Source organism: Herpailurus yagouaroundi, unplaced genomic scaffold, assembly GCF_014898765.1.
Source record: "Herpailurus yagouaroundi ecotype Mexico unplaced genomic scaffold, PumYag 221, whole genome shotgun sequence".
NCBI classification, from domain to species: Eukaryota; Metazoa; Chordata; class Mammalia; order Carnivora; family Felidae; genus Herpailurus; species Herpailurus yagouaroundi.
Genome location: NW_024412452.1, coordinates 10,396,958 through 10,420,505, shown reverse-complemented (window position 1 = coordinate 10,420,505; position 23,548 = coordinate 10,396,958). Strand labels below are relative to the sequence as shown.

The window sequence follows — 23,548 nt, the reverse complement described above, 5'->3', positions numbered from 1 at the left end:
ACTCCAATTTGGATTGAGTTTTTTTTTTTTTAATTTTTTTTTTTAATGTTTATTTATTTTTGAGACAGAGAGAGAGCATGAACAGGGGAGGGGCAGAGAGAGAGGGAGACACAGAATCTGAAATGGGCTCCAGGCTCTGAGCTGTCAGCACAGAGCCCGACGCGGGGCTCGACCTCATGAACCGTAAGATCATGACCTGAGCCGAAGTTGGACGCTCAACCGACTGAGCCACCCAGGCGCCCCTGGATTAAGAGTTTCTAAACACATTTCTAAATGGTCTTTTTATTTTTTTCTAAAATATCAGTAACAGTGCCTTTCACATATTAGATGCCTGAGAGGCATTTAAAAATATTTTTTGTCAACTTCCAGGTCTGGATACTGTGTTAATTTACCTCTCTTAGGTTCTAGTGGTGCTGCTGCTGCAGAGCCCTCAGCTCGACTACAAAACATAAAGATTGAAAGTCCACCAGACACTGAAGCCATTAAACAGAATGAGGAGATCCATAGTAAGAGGACAGTTCCTAAGGAAGCCTGGACAGAAGATCAAGAATCCTTGCAGATAGATATTGCAGGTAATGGGATTGGGGCAGGGGAGTTGCGGATTAGGGATTGGGAGTTGGCGGGGAGGACGAGGAGGAGTGACAGAGAATGAGAGAGAGAGACAGAGCCTGTGTCTGTGTGTTTCCATTTTATTCTGATAATATTGCCTCATGATTTAAATAGAGATCCATTTTTCCTTTTCTTTTCTTTTTTTTTTTTTTTTTGGCTTTCATGAAAATCACATCAGTGCTATGTGTGTTAGATGTATATATTGATTTGTAAGATAATTGTTACCATTGGGAAAAGATGTTGTGAACTTAGAAACAGGATCACAAACAAATACTTTAAGGCTGATAGTACTAGAAATCAAGGATCATGTCTCATTACTGAAATAGGGAAAACCTAAAATCTGAAGGCATTCCAGAAGACTGATAAAGACAGAAAGAGCCTCAATACAAACTTTTAAAAAATTACAGTAAAAAAGAGCCAGGATCAGATTTATGTTTACCCATGCCCCCCTACTTCTTTTTCTTTGTTGTTGTTGTTGTGGTTTTTTTTTTTTTTTTCTTTTAATTCATGTTAGTTAACATTCAGTGTTGGTTTTAGGAGTAGAACCCAGTGACTCCTCACTTAAATATAACTCCTAGTGCTCATCCCAACAAGTGCCCTCCTCAATGTCCGTCACCCATTTAGCCCAGCCTGCCACCCATATCCCCTCCAGCAACCCTCAGTTTGTTCTCTGTATTAAAGAGTCTCTTAGGGTGTGCCTTCCTCTCTTTTTTATCTTATTTTTTTTACCCATGGCCCCCTATTTCTAACATAAAAGAATATATAGAACATAAGTTCTTTATAGATTTTGGATGCTAACTTTTATCCGAAATCTTATTTGCAAATATCATTTCCTATTTCGTTGGTTGCCTTTTAGTTTTGCTGATTATTTCCTTCACTGTGCAGCAGCTTTTTATCTTGATGAGGTCCCAGTAGTTCATGTTTGCTTTTGTTTGCCTTGCCTCGGGAGACATGTCAAGTAAGAAGTTGCTGCGTCCTAGGTCAGTGAGGCTGTTCCCTGTTTTCTCCTGTAGGGTTTTGATGGTTTCCTATCTTACATTTAGGTCTTTTATCCATTTTGAGTTATTTTTGTCTGTGGTGTAAGAAAGTGGTCCAGGTTCATTCTTCTGCACGTTGCTGTCTAGTTTTCCCAAACCATTTGCTAAAGAGACTGCATTTTTTCCATTGGATATTCTTTCCTGCTTTGTCAAAAATTAGTTGGCCATACATTTGTAGGTCCATTTCTGGGTTCTCTATTTTGTTCCATTGATCTCTGTGTCATTTTTTGATGATTACAGCTTTATAATATAGGCTAAAGTCCAGAATTGTGATGCTTCCAGCTTTGGTTTTCTTTTTCAACATTACTTGGCTGTTTGGGGTCTGTTTTGGTTCTATACAAATTTTAGAATTGTTTGTTCAAGCTATGAAGAATGCTGGTGTTATTGTGATAGGGATTGAATGTGTAGATTGCTTTGGGTGGTATCGACATTTTAACAATATGTATTCTTCCAATCCATGAGCATAAAATGTTTTTCCATTTCTTTGTGCTTCAGTTTCTTTCATAAGCTTTATAAGTTACAGTATTTAAAATTATAAAAGTTACTTCTAAACGAGTTAAAATCAAACTACAAAACATCCAAACTATTTAGAAAAATGCTAAGAGTAACAGGAAAATAAAGGGAGGAAAAAAGAAAAAAGTAAGTTTGTAACAAAAGAAAATACCATAAAATCGATAATGGAAGACATATATAAGACAATATAAACATTTATGGGATAAATTGATCTATTAAAAAAAAAACTTCTCAAATTAGGTTAAAAAACAAGCTGAGGTCCATGCTATATAGCATACACGTTGAAAATAAAATGACACAGAATGGTTGAAAATAAAGGAAAACTAGATATATATTAAAAAGAAATATGGAGACATGATATTAATATAGACAACACCCAGACTGTTGGAGGAATTAAGGAGGAATATTTTTTTGATATAATGTATTGTCAAGTTGGCTAACATAGAGTGTATATGGTGTGTTCTTGGTTTTGGGGTGGATTCCCGTGATTCATTGCTTACATACAACAGCCAGTGCTCATTCCACCAAGTGCCCTCCTCAATACCCATCACCTATTTTCCCTCTCCCCTGCACCCCCAATCAACCCTCAGTTTGTTCTCTGTATTTAAGAGTCTCTTATGGTTTGCCTCCCTCCCTCTCTTAAGGAGGAGTATTTTTATACTGATTTGCAATCCACAAAGAGGCTATTACACATAACTCTTTAACCATGAATTAGCATAAAAATATATGTAACATGAGAAAAAGATGCTTAACTGGGGAAAAGGAATTTTGCTTGGCGATGGGAGGAATGCAGAACAGACCATACACTAGCAGAAAACTCTAGAGAACCTTCAAGGAGAAATGGACAATACAGAATAGCAGTAGAGAAGTTGAATATACATGCTTGGCTCATGAGAGATCATAGAAATGAAATTATTTATAAAAAGCATAGTTGAAAATACATCCTGGAATAATGCAAATAATGAGGTTTGATCATAGATATGTAGAAATGTTTCTATGCCTTAAAAAAACTTCAAAACTTTTCAAGTGCCCATAGAACATTTATAAAGAGCTTTATTGACATATAATGCACATATAGTATGGTTCACCCATTTAAAGTATGCAGTTCAGTGGTTTTTCCCTATTCTTAAGAATGTGCAGCCATCAACACAGTTGATTTTAGAATGTTTTCATCACCTCAGGAACAAATCCTATACTCTTAGCTATCATCCCTCTACCTCCTAATCACCTACCACTGATCTACTTTGTCTCTGTAGATTTTTCTATTCTGGACCTTAATACAATAATTAGTTATTATGGAATCATGTAAAGCTTAGCTGGTGTTTTTAGTTTCATATAAGTAATAAAATGTATCAAAAATTTATCCATTTTAGTGGCTGAATAATATCCCATTGTATGTATATGCCACTTTTTGTTTTTGTTTTTGTTTTTTTTCAATATATGAAATTTATTGTCAAATTGGTTTCCATACAACACCCAGTACTCATCCCAAAAGGTGCCCTCCTCAATACCCATCACCCACCCTCCCCTCCCTCCCACCACCCATCAACCCTCAGTTTCTTCTCAGTTTTTAAGAGTCTCTTATGCTTTGGCTCTCTCCCACTCTAACCTTTTTTTTTTTTCCTTCCCCTCCCCCATGGGTTTCTGTTAAGTTTCTCAGGATCCACATAAGAGTGACAACATATGGTATCTGTCTTTCTCTGCATGACTTATTTCACTTAGCATCACACTCTCCAGTTCCATCCACGTTGCTACAAAGGGCCATGTTTCATTCTTTCTCATTGCCACGTAGTACTCCATTGAGTATATAAGCCACAATTTCTTTATCCATTCATCAGTTGATGGACATTTAGGCTCTTTTCATAATTTGGCTATTGTTGAGAGTGCTGCTATAAACATTGGGGTACAAGTGCCCCTATGCATCAGTACTCCTGTATCCCTTGGGTAAATTCCTAGCAGTGCTACTGCTGGGCCATAGGATAGATCTATTTTTAATTTTTTGAGGAACCCCCACACTGTTTTACAGAGTGGCTGCACTAATTTGCGTTCCCACCAACAGTGCAAGAGGGTTCCCATTTCTTCACATCCTCTCTAGCATCCGTAGTCTCCTAATTTGTTTATTTTGGCCACTCTGACTGTCGCGAGGTGATATATCTGAGTGTGGTTTTGATTTGTATTTCCCTGATGAGGAGCGACATTGAGCATCTTTTCATGTGCCTGTTGGCCACCCAGATGTCTTCTTTAGAGAAGTGTCTATTCATGTTTTCTGCCCATTTCTTCACTGGGTTATTTGTTTTTTGGGTGTGGAGTTTGGTGAGCTCTTTATAGATTTTGGATACTAGCCCTTTGTTCGATATGTCATTTGCAAATATCTTTTCCCATTCCGTTGGTTGCCTTTTAGTTGTGTTGGTTGTTTCCTTTGCTGTGCAGAAGCTTTGTGTCTTCATAAGGTCCCAGTAGTTCATTTTTGCTTTTAATTCCCTTGCCTTTGGGGATGTGTCAAGTAAGAAATTGCTATGGCTGAGGTCAGAGAGGTTTTCTCCTGCTTTCTCCTCTACGGTTTTGATGGTTTCCTGTCTCACGTTCAGGTCCTTCATCCATTTTGAATTTATTTTTGTGAATGGTGTGAGAAAGCGGTCTAGTTTCATCCTTCTGCATGTTGCTGTCCAGTTCTCCCAGCACCATTTGTTAAAGAGACTGTCTTTTTTCCATTGGATATTCTTTCCTGCTTTGTCAAAGATTAGTTGGCCATACTTTTGTGGGTCTAGTTCAGGGGTTTCTCAACATTTATTTTATTTTTGGGACAGAGAGAGACAGAGCATGAACGGGGGAGGGGCAGAGAGAGAGGGAGACACAGAATTGGAAACAGGCTCCAGGCTCTGAGCCATCAGCCCAGAGCCCGACGCGGGGCTCGAACTCACGGAGCGCGAGATCGTGACCTGGCTGAAGTCGGACGCCTAACCGACTGCGCCACCCAAGCGCCCCTAGTTCAGGGGTTTCTATTCTATTCCATTGGTCTATGTGTCTGTGTTTGTGCCAATTCCATGCTGTCTTGTTGATTACAGCTTTGTAGTAGAGGCTAAAGTCAGGGATTGTGATGCCTCCTGCTTTGGTCGTCTTCTTCAAGATTACTTTGGCTATTCGGGGCCTTTTGTGGTTCCATATGAATTTTAGGATTGCTTGTTCTAGCTTCGAGGAGAATGCTGGTGCAATTTTGATTGGGATTCGATTGAATGTGTAGATAGCTTTGGGTAGTATTGACATTTTGACAATATTTATTCTTCCAATCCATGAGCATGGAATGTTTTTCCATTTCTTTATATCTTCTTCAATTTCCTTCATAAGCTTTCTATAGTTTTCAGCATACAGATCTTTTACATCTTTGGTTAGGTTTATTCCTAGGTATTTTATGCTTCTTGGTGCAATTGTGAATGGGATCAGTTTCTTTATTTGTCTTTCTATTGCTTCATTATTAGTGTATAAGAGTACAACTGATTTCTGTACATTAATTTTGTATCCTGCAACTTTGCTAAATTCATGTATCAGTTCTAGCAGACTTTTGATGGAGTTTATCGGGTTTTGCATGTATAAGATCACATCATCTGCAAAAACTGAAAGCTTAACTTCATCTTTGCCAATTTTGATGCCTTTGATTTCCTTTTGTTGTCTGATTGCTGATGCTAGCACTTCCAGCACTATGTTAAACAACAGTGGTGAGAGTGGACATCCCTGTCGTGTTCCTGATCTCCAGGAAAAAGCTCTCAGTTTTTCCCCATTGAGGATGATGTTAGCTGTGGGCTTTTGACAAATGGCTTTTATGATGTTTAAGTATGTTCCTTCTATCCTGACTTTCTCGAGGGTTTTTATTAAGAAACGTTGCTGAATTTTGTCAAATGCTTTTTCTGCATCGATTGACAGGATCATATGGTTCTTATCTTTTCTTTTATTAATGTGATGTATCACGTTGATTGATTTGCAAATGTTGAACCAGCCCTGCATCCCAGGAATGAATCCCACTTGATCATGGTGAATAATTCTTTTTATATGCTGTTGAATTCGATTTGCTAGTATCTTATTGAGAATTTTTGCATCCATATTCATCAGGGATACTGGCCTGTAGTTCTCTTTTTTTACTGGGTCTCTGTCTGGTTTAGGAATCAAAGTAAGGCTGGCTTCATAGAATGAGTCTGGAAGTTTTCCTTCCCTTTCTATTTTTTGGAATAGCTTGAGAAGGATAGGTATTATCTCTGCTTTAAACGTCTGGTAGAACTCCCCTGGGAAGCCATCTGGTCCTGGACTCTTGTTTGTTGGGAGAGTTTTGATAACTGATTCAATTTCTTCACTGGTTATGGGTCTGCTCAAGTTTTCTATTTCCTCCTGTTTGAGTTTTGGAAGTGTGTGGGTGTTTAGGTATTTGTCCATTTCTTCCAGGTTGTCCAGTTTGTTGGCATATAATTTTTCATAGTATTCCCTGATAATTGCTTGTATCTCTGAGGGATTGGTTGTAATAATTCCATTTTCATTCATGATTTTATCCGTTTGGGTCATCTCCCTTTTCTTTTTGAGAAACCTGGCTAGAGGTTTATCAATTTTATTTTTTCAAAAAACCAACTCTTGGTTTCGTTGGTCTGCTCTACAGTTTTTTTAGATTCTATATTGTTTATTTCTGATCTTTATTATTTCTCTTCTTCTTCTGGGTTTAGGTTGTCTTTGCTGTTCTGCTTCTGTTTCCTTTAGGTGTGCTGTTAGATTTTGTATTTGGGATTTTTCTTGTTTGTTGAGATAGGCCTGGATTGCAATGTATTTTCCTCTCAGGACTGCCTTCTCTGCATCCCAAAACCTTTGAATTTTCATTTTCATTTGTTTCCATATATTTTTTAATTTCTTCTCTAATTGCCTGGTTGACCCACTCATTCTTTAGTAGGGTGTTCTTTAACCTCCATGCTTTTGGAGGTTTTCCAGACTTTTTTCTGTGGTTGATTTGAAGCTTCATAGCATTGTGGTCTGAAAGTATGCATGGTATGATCTCAATTCTTGTATACTTATGAAGGGCTGTTTTGTGACCCAGTGTGTGATCTATCTTGGAGAAGGTTCCATGTGCACTTGAAAAGAAAGTATATTCTGTTGCTTTGGGATGCAGAGTTCTAAATATATCTGTCAAGTCCATCTAATCCAATGTATCATTCAGGGCCCTTGTTTCTTTACTGACCATGTGTCTAGATGATCTATCCATTTCTGTAAGTGGGGTGTTAAAGTCCCCTGCAGTTACCACATTCTTATCAATAAGGTTGCTTATGTTTGTGAGTAATTGTTTTACATATTTGGGGGCTCCCGTATTCGGTGCATAGACATTTATAATTGTTAGCTCTTCTTGATGGATAGACCCTGTAATTATTATATAATGCCCTTCTTCATCTCTTGTTACAGCCTTTAATTTGAAGTCTAGTTTGTTTGATATAAGTATGGCTACTCCAGTTTTCTTTTGACTTCCAGTAGCATGATAAATAGTTCTCCATCCTCTCACTTTCAATCTGAAGGTGTCCTCAGGTCTAAAATGAGTCTCTTGTAGACAGCAAATAGATGGGTCTTGTTTTTTTATCCATTCTGATACCCTGTGTCTTTGGGTTGGCGCATTTAGTCGATTTATGTTCAGTGTTATTATAGAAAGATATGGGTTTAGAGTTGTTGTGATGTCTGTAGGTTTCATGCTTGGAGCGATGTCTCTGGTACTTTGTCTCACAGGATCCCCTTAGGATCTCTTGTAGGGCTGGTTTAGTGGTGATGAATTCCTTCAGTTTTTGTTTGTTTGGGAAGACCTTTATCTCTCCTTCTATTCTAAATGACAGACTTGCTGGATAAAGGATTCTCGGCTGCATATTTTTTCTGTTCATCACATTGAAGATTTCCTGCCATTCCTTTTTGGCCTGCCAAGTTTCAGAAGAGAGATCGGTCATGAGTCTTATAGGTCTCCCTTTATATGTTAGAGCACGTTTATCCCTAGCTGCTGTCAGAATTTTCTCTTTATCCTTGTATTTTGCCAGTTTCACTATGATATGTTGTGCAGATCGATTCAAGTTACGTCTGAAGGGAGTTCTCTGTGCCTCTTGGATTTCAATGCCTTTTTCCTTCCGCGATCAGGGAAGTTCTCAGCTATTATTTCTTCAGGTACACCTTCAGCACCTTTCCCTCTCTCTTCCTCCTCTGGAATACCAATTATGCATAGATTATTTCTCTTTAGTGCATCACTTAGTTCTCTAATATTCGCCTCATACTCCTGGATTTTTTTATCTCTCTTTTTCTCAGCTTCCTCTTTTTCCATAATTTTATCTTCTAGTTCACCTACTCTCTTCTCTGCCTCTTCAGTCCAAGCCGTGGTTGTTTCCATTTTATTTTGCAGCTCGTTTATAGCATTTTTTTAGCTCCTCCTGACTGTTCCTTAGTCCTTTGATCTCTGTAGCAATAGATTCTCTGCTGTCCTACTGTACTGTTTTCAAGCCCTGCGATTAATTTTATGACTATTATTCTAAATTCACTTTCTGTTATATTGTTCAAATCCTTTTTGATCAGTTTATTAGCTCTTGTTATTTCCTGGAGATTCTTTTGAGGGGGATTCTTCCGTTTCGTCATTTTTGATAGTCCCTGGAGTGGTGCAGAACTGCAGGGCACTTCCCCTGTGCTGTCTTGAATAACTCGCATTGGTGGGCGGGGCTGCAGTCAGACCTGATGTCTGCCCCCAGCCCACCGCTGAGGCCACAGTCAGACTGGTGTGTGCCTTCTCTTCCCCTCTCCTAGGGGCGGGATTCGCTGTGGGGTGGCATGGCCCGTCTGGGCTACTTGCACACTGCCAGGCTTGTGGTGCTGGGGATCTGGCATATTAGCTGGAGTGGATCGGCAAGGTGCACAGGGGCGGGAGGGGTAGGTTCCACTCGCTTATCCTTCGGTGATCCGCTTCAGGAGGGGCCCTCTGGCACCGGAGGGAGTCAGACCCGCCACTGGAGGGATGGATCCGCAGAAGCACAGCGTTGGGTGTTTGCACTGTGCAAGCAAGTTCCCTGGCAGGAACTGGTTCCCATTGGGATTTTGGCTGGGGGATGGGCAAGGGAGATGGCGCTGGCGAGCGCCTTTGTTCCCCGCCAAGCTGAGCTCTGTCGTCCAGGGCTCAACAACTCTCCCTCCTGTTGTCCTCCAGCCTTCCCGCTCTCTAAGCAGAGCTATTAACTTATAACCTTCCAGATGTTAAGTCCCGCTTGCTGTCAGAACACACTTCGTCCGGCCCCTCCACTTTTGCAAGCCAGACTCGGGGTCTCTGCTTGGCCAACAAGCTGCCCCTCCACCCCGGACTCCCTCCCACCCGCCAGTCCGTGTTACGCGCACCGTCTCTCCGCCCTTCCTACCCTCTTCTGTGGGCCTCTCGTCTGCGCTTGGCTCCAGAAAATCCATTCTGCTAGTCTTTTGGTGGTTTTCTGGGTTATTTAGGCAGGTGTAGGTGGAATCTAAGTGATCAGCAAGACGCGGTGAGCCCAGCATCCTCCTACGCCGCCATCTTCCCTCAATCTTCCACATTTTGTTTATCCACTTACCCATTGATGGACATTTGGGTTGTTTCTACTCTTTGGCTGTTATGAATAATGCTTCTATACAAATATTTATGTACAAGTTTTTGTATGGATATATGTTTTCATTTCTCTTGAGTATATACCTAGGAGTAGAATTACTGGGTCATGTGATAACTTTATATTTAATCACTTAAGGAATTCTCAGACTATATGCCAAAGTTGCTGCATTACTTTACATTCCCACCAGCAGTGTATGAGGATTCCAGTTTCTCAACAACACTTCTTATTATCTCACTTTTTGATTGTACCCATTCTAGTCGGTATAAACTGGTTTCTCATTTTGCTTTTGATTTGCATTTCCCTCTTGACTAAGGATGTTGAACATCTTTTTGTGTGGTCATTGACCAGTTGTACATCTTATTTGGAGAAATATTTATTCAGAACTTGGTGTGGTTTTTATTTGGGTTATTTCTCTTTTTATTGAGTTCTAAGATTTATTTATGTGTTTTAGACACATTTTTTTCTATCAAAATTTTGACTTGCAAATATGTTCTCCCATTTTGTGTGTTGTCTTTTCACTTGATGGTATCCCTTAAAGTGGAAAAGTTCTTAATTTTGATGAAGTCTATCTCTTTTGTCTTTTGTTGCTCACATTCTTGGTGGCATACCTAACCATCCTTTGCCAAATCCAAGGTCATGAAGATTTATCCTTACGTAGTTTTAGTTTTACTTTTATGTCTTTGAGCCATTTTGAGTTAATTTTTGTATATGGTGTGAGATAAGGGTCCAACTTCATTCTTTTCCATGTGACTCTACAGTTGTCCCACCACCATTTGTTAAAACGACTTCTTTCTTCATTAAGTGGGCTTGGCACCCTTATCAAAAATCAGTTGACCATAGATGCCTGGATTTTTTTCTGGGCTCTCAATTCTATTCCATTGATCTTTATGTCTCTCCCTGTGTCTGTGCCACACTGTGGTGATAACTGTAGCTTTGTAGTTAAGTTTTGAAATTGGGAAGTTTGAGTCCTCCAACTTTGTCTTTTCAGAATTGTGTTGGCTGTTTTAGTTCCATATGAATTTTGGAATCAGCTTGGCAATTTCTATAAAGAAATCAGCTAGGATTCTGGTATGGATTGTATTGAATCTGTGGTCATTTTGGGAACTATTGCTTTCTATTTTTTTTAATTATTTTTTATTTATTTTTTATTTTTTAATATACATCCAAGTTACTTAGTATATAGTGCAACAACGACTTCAGAAGTAGATTCCTTAATGTCCCTCACCCATTTAGCCTATTCCCCCTCCCACAACCCCTCCAGTAACCCTCTGTTGTTCTCCATATTTAAGAGTCTTTTATGTTTTGTTCCCCTCCCTGTTTTTATATTATTTTTGCTTCCCCTCCCTTATGTTCAGCTGTTTTGTATCTTAAAGTTCTCATATGAGTGAAGTCATATGATATTTGTCTTTCTCTGACTGACTAATTTCGCTTAGCATAATACTCTCTAGTTCCACTCACATAGTTGCAAATGGCAACATTTCATTCATTTTGATTGCCGAGTAATACTCCTTTGTATATATATATATACCATATCATCTTTATCCATTCATTCATTGATGGAACATTTGGTCTCTTTCCATACTTCGGCTATTGTTGATATTGCTGCTATAAACATTGGGGTGCATGTGCCCCTTCGAAACAGCACACCTGTATCCCTTGGATAAATACCTAGTAGTGCAATTGCTGGGTTGTAGGGTAGTTCTATTTTTAATTTTGTGAGGAACCTCCATACTGTTTTCCAGAGTGGCTGCATCAGTTTGCATTCCCACCAGCAGTGCAAAAGAGATCCTCTTTCTCTGCATCCTCACCAACACCTTTTGTTGCCTGAGTTGTTAATGTTAGCCATTCTGACAGGGGTGAGGTGGTGCCTCATTGTGGTTTTGATTTGTATTTCCCTGATAATGAGTGATGTTGAGCATTTTTTCATGTGTTGGTTGGCCATATGGATGTCTTCTTTGGAGATGTGTCTATTCATGTCTTTTGCCCATTTCTTCACTGGATTATTTGTTTTTTGGGGGGTGTTGAGTTTGAAAAGTTCTTTATAGATTTTGCATTCTAACCTTTATTGGATATGTCATTTGCAACTATCTTCTCCCATTCCATCAGTTGTCTTTTAGTTGTGCTAATTGTTTCCTTTGCTGTGCAGAAGATTTTGTTTTGATGAGGTCCCAATATTTCATTTTTGCTTTTGTTTCCCTTGCCTCCGGAGACGTGTTGAGTAAGAAGTTGCTGTGGCCAAGGTCAAAGAGGTTTTTGCCTGCTTTCTCCTTGAGGATTTTGGCGGCTTCCTGTCTCACATTTAGGTCTTTCATCCATTTTGAGTTTATTTTTGTGTATGGTGTAAGAAGGTGGTCCAGGTTCATTCTTTTGCATGTCGCTGTCCAGTTTTCCCAGCACCACCTGCTGAAGAGACTGTCTTTATTCCATTGGATATTCTTTCCTGCTTTGTCAAAGATTAGTTGGCTATACGTTTGTGGGTCCATTTCTGGGTTCTCTATTCTGTTCCATTGATCTGAGTGTCTGTTCTTGTGCCAATACCATACTGTCTTGATGATTACAGCTTTATAATACAGCTTAAAGTCCACGATTGTGATACCTCCAGCTTTGGTTTTCTTTTCTAAGATTGCTTTGGCTATTTGGGGTCTTTTCTGGTTCCATACAAATTTTAGAATTGTTTGTTCTAGCTCTGTGAAGAATGCTGGTATTATTTTGTTAGGGATTGCATTGAATATGTAGATTGCTTTCGATAGTATTGACGTTTTAACAATATTTGTTCTTCCTATCCAGGAGCATGGAATCTTTTTCCATTTTTTTGTGTCTTCTTCAGTTTTTTTCATAAGCTTTCTATAGTTTTCAGTGTATAGATTTTTCACCTCTTTGGTTTGATTTATTCCTAGGTATTTTATGGTTTTGGGTGCAATTGTAAATGGGATTCGATTCCTTGATTTCTCTTTCTGTTGCTTCATTGTTGGTGAATAGGAATGCAACTATTTCTGTGCATTGATTTTATATCCTGCAACTTTGCTGAATTCATGAATCAGTTCTAGCAGTTTTTTGATGGAATCTTTTGGGTTTCCCACATAGAGTATCATGTCGTCTGCTAAGAGTGAAAGTTTGACCTCCTCCTGGCTGATTTGGTTGCCTTTTATTTCTTTGTGTTGTCTGATTGCAGAGGCTAAGACTTCCAATACTATGTTGAATAACAGTGGCGAGAGTGGACATCCATGTCTAGTTCCTGACGTTAGGGGGAAAGCTCTCAGTTTTTCCCCATTGAGGATGATATTAGCGTTGGGTTGTTCATATCTGGCTTTTGTGATCTCGAGGTATGATCCTCCTATCCCTAATTTCTTGAGGGTTTTTATCAAGAAAGGATGCTGTATTTTGTCAAATGCTTTCTCTGTATCTATTGAGAGCATCATAAGGTTCTTATCCTTTCTTTTATTGATGTGATGCATCACCTTAATTGTTTTGCAGATATTGAGCCAGGCTTGCATCCCAGTATAAATCCCACTTGGTCGTGGTGAATGATTTTTTTTAATGTAGTGTTGGATCCGGTTGGCTAATATCTTGTTGAGGATTTTTGCATCCAAGTTCATCAGGGAAATTGGTCTATAGTTCTCCTTTTTAGTGGGGTCTTTGTCTGGTTTTGGAATCAAGGTAATGCTGGCTTCATAGAGTTTGGAAGTGTTCCTTCCATTTCTGTTTTTTGGAACAGCTTCAAGAGAATAGGTGTTAACTCTTCTTTAAATGTTTGGTAGAATTCCCCTGGAAAGCCGTCTGGCCCTGGGCTCTTGTTTTTTGGGAGATTTTTGATTACTAATTTGATTTCTTTACTGATTATGGGTCTGTTCAAATTATCTGTTTCTTCCTGTTTCAGTTTTGGTAGTTTATATGCTTCTAGGAATTTGTCCATTTCTTCCAGATTGCCCTTTTTTTTTTGCATATAATTGCTCATAATGTTCTCTTATTATTGTTTTTATTTCTGCTGTGTTGATTGTGATCTCTCCTCTTTCATTCTTGATTTTATTTATTTGGGTCCTTTCCTTTTTCGTTTTGATCAAACTGGCTAGTGGTTTATCAATTTTGTTAATTCTTTCAAAGAACCAGCTTCTGGTTTCATTGATCTGTTCTACTGTTTTTTTGGTTTCGATAGCATTAATTTCTGCTCTAATCTTTATTATTTCCCGTCTTCTACTGGTTTTGGGTTTTATTTGCTGTTCTTTTTTCTAGCTCTTTAAGATGTAGGGTTAGGTTGTATATCTGAGACCTTTCTACCTTCCGTATGAGGGCCTGGATTGCTGGGAACAATTGCCTTTTAAACAATGTTAAGCCTTCCAATCCATAAAAATGGGATATTTCCCATTTATTTAGATTTTATTTAATTTCTGTCCACAACATTTTATAGTTTTAAGAATACGAGTTTGCTCTTTTTCATTAAGTTTATTCCTGAATATTTTAATTTTGTTTGATGCTATTGCAATAGAATTGTTTTCTTAATTTTTTTTTGTTTATTAATTGTAAATGTGCAACAATAGAATCGATTTTTTATATTTACTTTTTATCCCACAGCCATGCTGAACTCATTTAGTAGTTCTAATATAAAACTTTTTTATTGCTTATTTATTTTTGAGAGAGAGATAGCATTCACTAGTGGGAGAGGAGCAGAGAGAGAACGGAAGATCCGAAGTGGGTTCTGCACTGACAACAGCAAGCCCAATGAGAAGCTCAGACTCATAAACCATGAGATCATGACCTGAGCTGAAGTCAGGTGCCCCTAGTAGTTCTAATGTAAAATTTTTTATGTATTCCGTAGGACTTTCTAGATGCAAGATCTTGTCATCTGCAAATGTAGTTTTACTACTTCCTTTGCAATCTGCATGTCCTCCCCAAACCCCTCCTAATTACTCTGACTAGTACCTCCAGCACTATGTTAAATAGAAGTGGCATAGTAGACTTCCTTATGTTCCTGTCTAGGGAGCCGACATCCTGTCTTTAAATATTGAGTATGATTTTAGCTGTGGGTTTTCCATAGATGCTCTTTATCAGATTGAGGAAGTTCCCCTCTATTCCTAGTTTGTTGGGCATTTTTATCAAGAAAAGGGTTGGGTGTTGTCACATGCTTTTTCTGTGTCTTTTGTGAAGAAGAAGTGAGTTTTGCTTTTTATTCTTTTGATTTTTGGATGTTGAACCAACCTTGTATTTGTGGAATAAATCTCACTTGGTGAAGGTGTATAATATTTTTTATATATTGCTAGATTTTAGTTTGCTGGTATTTTGTGGAGGCTTTTTGTGTCTATATTCATAAGAGATACTGGTCTGTAGTTTTCTTGTGATGTCTTTGTTGGGTTTTATTATCACGGTGACACTAGCCTCATACAATGAATTGGCAAGTGTCCCTTTCTCTTTATTTTTTGGAAGAACTTGTGAAAAATTAGTGTTAAAACTTTAAATATTTGGTAGAATTCAAGGATGAAGCCGTCTGTGTCTGGACTTTACTTTGTAGGTAATTTTTTTATTATTATTAACTCAAACTCCTCACTTGCTTTTGGTCTGTTCAAATTGTCTATTACTTTTTGAGTCATTTTTAGTGGTTTATGACTTTCTATGAATTTGTCCATTTCATTTAAGTTATTTAATTTGTTGGTATACATAGTTCATACTATTTCTTTATAATCCTTTTTATTTCTTCAAATAAAATAAATTTATTAGTAATAGATTGGTAGTAAAGTTTTTTTCTTTAATTTTTGATGTGAGTCTTCTCAGTTTTTTTCTTGCTTAAACTAGCTAAAGTTTATCTATTTTGTTGATCTTTTTTGTTGCTATTGATCTTTTGTGAGAACCAACCTTTGGTTTCAATTATTTTTTCCTTTTTTATTTTCTTTTAGATTAGTTTCCACTCTGATCTTTATAATTTCCTCTTTCTGTTTGCGTTAGTTTTAATTTGCTCTTTTTCCAATGCTTATGGTGAAAGTTTAGGGTTTTTTACTTGAGATCTTTCTACTTTCTTGATACAGGTACTTATAAGTATAAATTTTCCTCTTAAGATTTGGCTGTATACCATAAGTTTTTGTCATTTATAAAAATATTTTCCTTTTTTTGGATCCCATTTTATTTTTTGTATGTATGTATGTATGTTTGTATTTTTAAATATCAGTTAACATACAGTGTAGTATTGGTTTCACAAGTAGAACCCAGTGATTCTTCGCTTCCATATAACACCCAGTGCTTATCCCATCATGCGCCCTCCTTAACGCTTGTCACCTGTTTAGCTCATCCCCCCATGAACCTCCCCTCCAGCAACCTTCAGTTCTCTGTATTTAGGGGTCTCTTATGGTTGGCTCCCTGTTTTTATCTTATCTTTCCTTCCCTTCCCCTATGTTCATCTGTTGAGTTTCTCAAATTTCACGTATGAATGAAATCATATGATGTTTTTCTCTGACTTATTTTTCTTAGCGTGATACATTCTAGTTCCATCCACATTGTTGTAAATGGCAAGATTTCAGTCTTTTTGATCACCAAGTAATGTTCCATTGTATAATATGTCATATCTTCTTTATCCATTCATCAGCTGATGGACATTGAGCTCTTTCCATAATTTGGCTATTGTTGATAGCACTGCTGTAAACATTGGAGTGCATGTGCCCCTTTGAATCAGCATTTTTGTATCCTTTGGATAAATACCTAATAGTGCAATTGCTGGGTCATAGGGTAGCTCTATTTTTAATTTTGTAGGAACCTTTCTACTGTTATTCAGAATGGCTGCACCAGTTTGCGTTCCCACCAACAGTGCAAAAATGTCCCCCTTCCTCCACATCCTGGCCAACATTTATTGTTTCCTGAGTTGTTTGTTTTAGCCATTCTGACAGGTGTGAGGTAGTTTCTCAGTGTGATTGAAGCTTCTGCACAGTGAAGGAAACAATCAACAAAACTAAAAGGCATCCACTGGAATGGGAGAAGATAGTTGCAAATGACATATCGTATAAAGGATTATTATCCAGAATCTTTAAAGAACTTACCAAACTCAATACCCAAAAAAACAAATAATCTAGTGAAGAAGTAGGCAGAAGACATGAATAGACACTTTTCCAAAGAAGACATCCAGATGACTAACAGACACATGAAAAGATACTCATACTCATCATCAGAGAAATATTAAAAGTATTTTCTGATTTCTCGGGTTTTTTTCCGCATAGGTTATTTAGGAATGTTTTGTTTAATTTCAGCATATTTGAGCTTCCCAAGTCTCATTTTCCTGTTGATTTCAGATTTCATTCTACTGTGGTTGGAGAACGTACTTTGTATTATTTCTATCCTTTTAAGTTTACTGAGGTTTGTTATGTGGCCTAGCATGTGGTCTGTCCTGGCAAACATTCCATATGCACTTTAGAGGAATGTACATTTTGCTCTTGTTAGGTAGAATGTTCTATAGATAAGTATTAGGTCTAGTTGGTTTATAGTGTTGTTCAAGTCTTCTGTTTCCTTGTTACTTTTCTGTCTAGTTGTTGTATCCATTTTTTAAAATGCCATATTGAGGTCTCCAACTTTTTTTCTTTCATTGTCTCTTCCTCCTTTTTGTTAGTTTTTGCTTCCTGTATTTTACTGCTCTCTTATCATAGTAGATACATGTTTATAATTTTTTTTGATACGTGTTTATAATTCTTATATTTTCCTCACACATGACCTTATTTCATTATGAAATATCCCTCTTTATCTGTGGGAACATTTTTTATTTTAGAATCTGTTTTTTATGATATTAATATAGCCACTTCAGCTTTCTCATCATTGCTGTTTACATGATACATGTTTTTCCATCCTTATGTTTTCAATCTGTTTGTATCTTTATATGTAAAATATGTGTCTTGGGGTGCCTTGGTTGCTCAGTCAGTTTAGCGTCCGACTTCAGCTTAGGTCATGATCTCTTGGTTTGTGGGTTCAAGCCCCGTGTCAGGCTCTGTGCTAACAGCTTGGAGCCTGGAGCCTGCTTCAGGTTCTGTGTCTCCCTCTCTCTGCCTCTCCCCCAGTCACACTGTGTCTCTCAAAACTGAATAAACATTTTTAAAAAAATTTTTTTAATAAAATATGTGTCTTGTAGACAGCTTATAATTGGATCATGTTTAAAAAAAATAACAGTTTCTACCTTTTTATTGAATTGCTTAATCCATATTTGTTATTGATATAGTTGGATTTATATCTTCCATTTTGCTTTTTGTTTTCTATATATCTATACCTGGAAAGGTGGTGGATTAGCTATCCTGAAAAACTCCCTTGAAGAAAATAACTAAAATGCTAGATAAAAATATCAAAACTATCTTCTAAAACTTAAGAGTTGACATAACATTTAAGTATCTTCAGGTCCCAAAAAATAAAGTGAAGGCAGGAACCCACCCTAGGCATAATTAAGCACTAACACAGATTGTCACCCTAAGGGTTTCACTGAAGTCTATAGATCTGGGATTTATTTTTAAGGTCTACATGAAGTTGTGAACAAAATATAGAACTTAGGGCACACCCGTAGTGAAAAAGTCCTGCTTAAAGCTGGGTTTCCAGTAGGCTGCAATCTAGTAAAAGAATAATAAGAAATAAACACATCCATCCAGAAGAGTAAAGCAAGGAAACTTGCCTGTCTTAACCTCAGTAGCAGGTCTGGGGAAAGAAGGCAGTAACAAATTCATCCTCAGAATTTGTAACTATAGAGCAGCTCTCACATAGGTTCATAGTTGTGAAGTTTGCACTGGTACAGTTTATCAGTGCAGTAAACTACATGTGTTTCTGAAAATTCTGCAACCCAGAATTTTATTTAAAAATGGCCCTAGTAAAAGGGGCACCTGGGTGGCTCAGTCAGTTAAGTGTCCGACTTCAGCTCAGGTCATGATCCACAGTTCATGGGTTTGAGCCCCATGTTGGGCTCTGTGCTAACAGCTCAGAGCCTGGAGCCTGTTTCAGATTCTGTGTCTCCCTCTCTCTCTGCCCCTCCCCAGCTCACACTCTGTCTCTTTCTCTCAAAAATAAACACTTAAAAAAAATTTTTTAATGGCCCAAGTAGTGCCAACTCATGCCAACTCATGCCAGGCTGAAGCAAATGCACATCTCTTTAAAGGAATTTCAACCCAGACCTCAGAATATGCCCCCAAATGCCAAACTCATAGACACCATGAGTGAAAAAGTATAAAAAATAGAAGTAACAAGCAAAAATGAGACCCACAAAGAATTTTTCAGGGCTTTCTGGAAAAATGGCTGATTCTACGATTGGAACAGGAAATACAGAAGATGAGCCTGGAGCATCTTGTAGTGCTAGAAAGTAAGGAGAAAACCTTAAAGTGATGGAGAGTATGTCAAAGGGACACAAGAACCAAGTAAAAGAGCTCCTAGTGACCAAAGTTCCAGCAATTTGAGTAATATAGTAGTATTGAATTATAACCAAAGAATAAACATTCATGGACCATAACGATATAAATAAATGATTGAATAAATAAATGGGAGCAAATAGACAGTTCTGTGCAGAATCAAATGTCTGAGTATGTATGGAGTATGTAGACACTTTACCCTTAAGGAGGTAGAACATAATTCCCTAGTCTTTAAGAATGGATTGCACAGGGGCGCCTGGGTGGCGCAGTCGGTTAAGCGTCCGACTTCAGCCAGGTCACGATCTCGCGGTCCGGGAGTTCGAGCCCCGCGTCAGGCTCTGGGCTGATGGCTCAGAGCCTGGAGCCTGTTTCTGATTCTGTGTCTCCCTCTCTCTCTGCCCCTCCCCCGTTCATGCTCTGTCTCTCTCTGTCCCAAAAAAATAAATAAACGTTAAAAAAAAATTAAAAAAAAAAAAAAAGAATGGATTGCACATAATAACTTCCTTCCAAAGAGTTTAATATGGGAAGAAAAAAGAGAGTAAGTTTACAGTGAAGAACCCTGACGAAAACACTACCTCAACCAGGTGGTCAAAGTCCACACCAACAGTGATAAGTCATGCTGACGGTATGTACCCTTAATATGTAATGAGAATGGCACTTTAAAGTCTTCCTCCCCCAAACCTGTAACACAGTCTATTCATGAGAAAAACAAATGAACAACATTCTGCAAAATATTTGATTGGTACTTCTCGAAACTGTCAAGGCCAGGGGTCCTGGGTGGCTCGGTCGGTTAAGTGTCTGACTTTGGCACAGGTCATGATCTTGCAGTTCGTGAGTTCAAGCCCCACGTCGGGCTCTGTGCTGACAACTGGGAGCCTGGGGCCTGCTTCAGATTCTGTGTCTCCCTCTCTCTCTGCGCCTCCCCTACTTGCACTCACTCTCCCTCTCTCTCTCAGAAATAAACATTAATTTTTTTTTTAATGTAGGTGTCATAAAGGACAAAAGCTGAGGAACTATTCTAGATCAAAGGAGACTAATGAGGCATGGCAGCTAAATGCAGTCATGATTCTAGATTGGACTGTAGCCCCGGGGGAAAAATTACTATAAAGGACAGTTTTGGGAAAGTTGCTGAAATTTGAACATAATCTTCACCTTAGTATCATATCAATGTTAAATTAAATGTATTTGGTAATTATACCATGGTACGTAAGGGAATGCCTTTCCTTTTAGGGTATATACACTATAGTATCCCAGGATGAAAGGACATGATATTTATAATTTATTCTCTGATGGTTCAGATAAAATGTAAGTAATATGCATATGCTTGCAGGTTGTGATAGAGAGATAAGCCAGTGTAGCAAAATTTTAACAATTGGTGAATCTACCAGAAATGTATGGAAGTTTATTCTATTTTGCTGCCTTTTGGTAGGATTGGAATTTTCTTTTCTACAAAATAATATAAATAATAATATATTATTTATGACATTAATAATATATAAATATTATAAATGATACAAATACATTACAAAATATATTTGTAAATATAAATTTTACAAAATAATAATAAAATTTTCTCTTTACCAGAAAGGGTCTGAAAAAGATGATGGAGATGGTATAGGATTTAGCTATACAAGGTATTAAAATAAACTATACAGCAGTAACCATTAAAAGGATGCTATTGTGGGGGGCGCGTGGGTGGCTAAGTCAGTTAAGCATCTGACTTCTGCTCAGGTCATGATCTTGCGGCTCGTGAGTTCAAGCCCCACGTTGGGCTCTGTGCTGACAGCTCAGAGCCTGGATCCTGCTTCAGATTCTGTGTCCCCCTCTCTCTCTGCCCCACCCCTGCTTGTGCTCTCTCTGTCCTTCAGAAATGAATAAACACTAAAAAAAAAAATTAAAAAAAAAAAAGGATGCTATTGGGTCAAGAGACTGAGAGTGGGTACCTCAATGGAAATAAATACAGTGAGAATCTACTGTTTTTAAAGTGCCATTTCACATCAATTTGGAATAGAGGGATTATTCAACACATTATACCAAGATGCTTAGCTAGTGTTTGGGGACGTGTGGGGGTAGATTTCTCCTTACCCCTGTTACCAAGACTCGTATATTTCAGAGATGTAAGTAATAAAAGAGAGCATGAGATCATAAAAGTTCTGGATGAAGGTGTGGATTATTATTTCTTATAAAGTAAGGTGACAAAATCTAAAAGTCCTAAAAGCAAATATTTGATAAATTTGTCTACATATTTTAAATTTCTGCATGGTAGAAAAATACTATATGCAAAGTCAATTTATAAATGCAAAGTAGGAAAACAATTTTAAACAGATAAACTTGAGAAAAGGGGCTAATTTTCTTAATATGCAAAGAGCTTTTTTATAAATCAAAGACAGTCTAATAGAAAAACAAAGAACATGAGCAGGAATTTTATGGTAAAAGAAATACACATGGCCATGAAAGATATGAAACAATACTTAGACTTTTTCATAATTAAAGAAATATAGTAAACCACAGATTTTTTTTTTTAATATTCATTTTGAGAGAGAGAAATTGGGGGGGAGAGGCAGAGAGAGAGGAAGAGACAGAATCCCAAGTAGGCTCCACCCTGTCAGCGCAGAGCCCTATGTGGGGCTCAATCCCACTAAACATGAGATCATGACCTGAACCGAAATCAAGAGTCAGACTCTTAGCCAATTGAGCCACCCAGGCACCCCTAAAACACAAATTTTTAAGCCCTTTAGAATAGCACAGATGAAAAGATTTGATGCTGATTATAAAAATATTGTTGGAACTTAGGATCCCAAGCCTGCTTGGGATTCTCTCTCTCCCTCTCTCTGCCCCTCCCCTACTTACATGCACTCTCTCTGTCTCTCTCTCAAAATAAATAAATAAACTTAAAAAAAAAAAAAAGTATTGTTGAGATATGGGGAAATGTACATACATCTTCATAATACTATTGTTACAAGTGCAAATTTATTGCAACATTTTTAAAGAATAGAGCAATTTGACAATGTCTAACCGTTGTGACTTTATTAACATTTGTTAAGTAGAGCTCTGGGATGTCCAATGGCTCAACAAAAGAGTACAAGGGAAATTGATATAGAGAACTGTATTATTCACAGGTCCTGGAGGAGGTACACAGCATGCTTTGAGGGGACACACGGGGCAAGAGAATGGCAAAACCTGGGGTACATGCCTTTATTAGGGTCTATAGGTGGATTGGTTCCCAAGATAAGGGTGAACTGGTGAATTCAAAACCAGAAAGGGCAGTATTTTGGTAAGCTTGGCAAGGGTCTTGTGTAAGCGGTGCACAAAGGGTAAGGCCCTAGGAGGTGGGGAGACTGTGTATCACAAGGACTTTTGGGGAGGTCATATAAGGAACTTAAATACTTAAGATTCTGCGTGCTGTTCTCTAGGGCATGCATTTGAAGGAGGGGCTAGTGTTAGTTCAAGGCCCCTGCAGTCCGCTTGCCTACACAAAATGGATGCTGAAGCAGCAATATTTTGGACCCCTTTATCTAAACTCTCAACATGGACTAAAATTGAAATAAATGTTTCTTTCATCCAGCATTTCCACTTGCAGGAGTTATACACATAAAGTTGTATCAAACATAAAATCTCACATGCGCGCACACACACACATGCACAGATATCCACTGCAGCATTCTTCAGGAGAGTAAACATTTGGAAACAACCTAAACATGTAGTTAAATTATATATCAAATCAGTAAATATAAAATGTTTACATATGCATAAAATATTTTTTTCATTGAACAAATATTTTTGCAGCACTTGGCAGCATTTTATCTAAATGGGTATATAAAACCTGGTTAATAGTTGTTATTATTAGAAAGTGGCTTAGGGGTTGAGGGATGGCAGGGAGACTTTTTCACCTTAAATTCTCTACATTATTTGAATATTTTACAATGAGCATATTAACTTTAATTTTTAAAAGTAGTAAATCATAGTTTAATATACTTTGATATATTTGGGGAGAATTTTACAAATGCTGTGTGTAAAACTAATGTATTATCAGAATAGACATCCATCTCAACTGATTTGACCTTTACTCAATGAAGTACCATGAGATAGGGTTGTGTAGTCTCATTGCTCATAGAGCTCTTTATACTCAACGGATTCAGCTTGCTCATTTTCTACTCTTTACCATGTATTTTACTTCAGCCCCAAGTCAGTGGGACTGCGTTGTTTGAAAATACTGATATTGGAAAACAAATACATTTTCCAGTAATGTTATCTATTTCCTCATTCTTTTGCTTTTGCTTTATTTTTTAATGTACTCTCGTTAGCCCTTTGACATTTTGCTGCTTTTATCCTGTTGCTGTGGTATCCTTCCTGAAGTATAGCCATAATCTTGTTATTCCTCTGCTCAAATGGTATACTGGTGCTTAATTTCCATTAAGAATAAATTTTA

The 23,548-nt window shown here is 37.8% G+C and overlaps 1 protein-coding gene across 4 annotated transcripts in view; it reads left to right on the top strand.

Moving 5' to 3' along the window:
• Positions 1–23,548, top strand: part of ALMS1 (ALMS1 centrosome and basal body associated protein) — a 223,218-nt gene that overhangs the window by 153,471 nt on the left and 46,199 nt on the right. For all 4 annotated transcript variants that reach the window (XM_040458522.1, XM_040458521.1, XM_040458524.1 and 1 more), the window contains one exon: positions 402–572. In XM_040458522.1, coding sequence (XP_040314456.1) covers positions 402–572 — 171 coding nt within the window. The remainder of the gene's footprint in view (positions 1–401; positions 573–23,548) is intronic.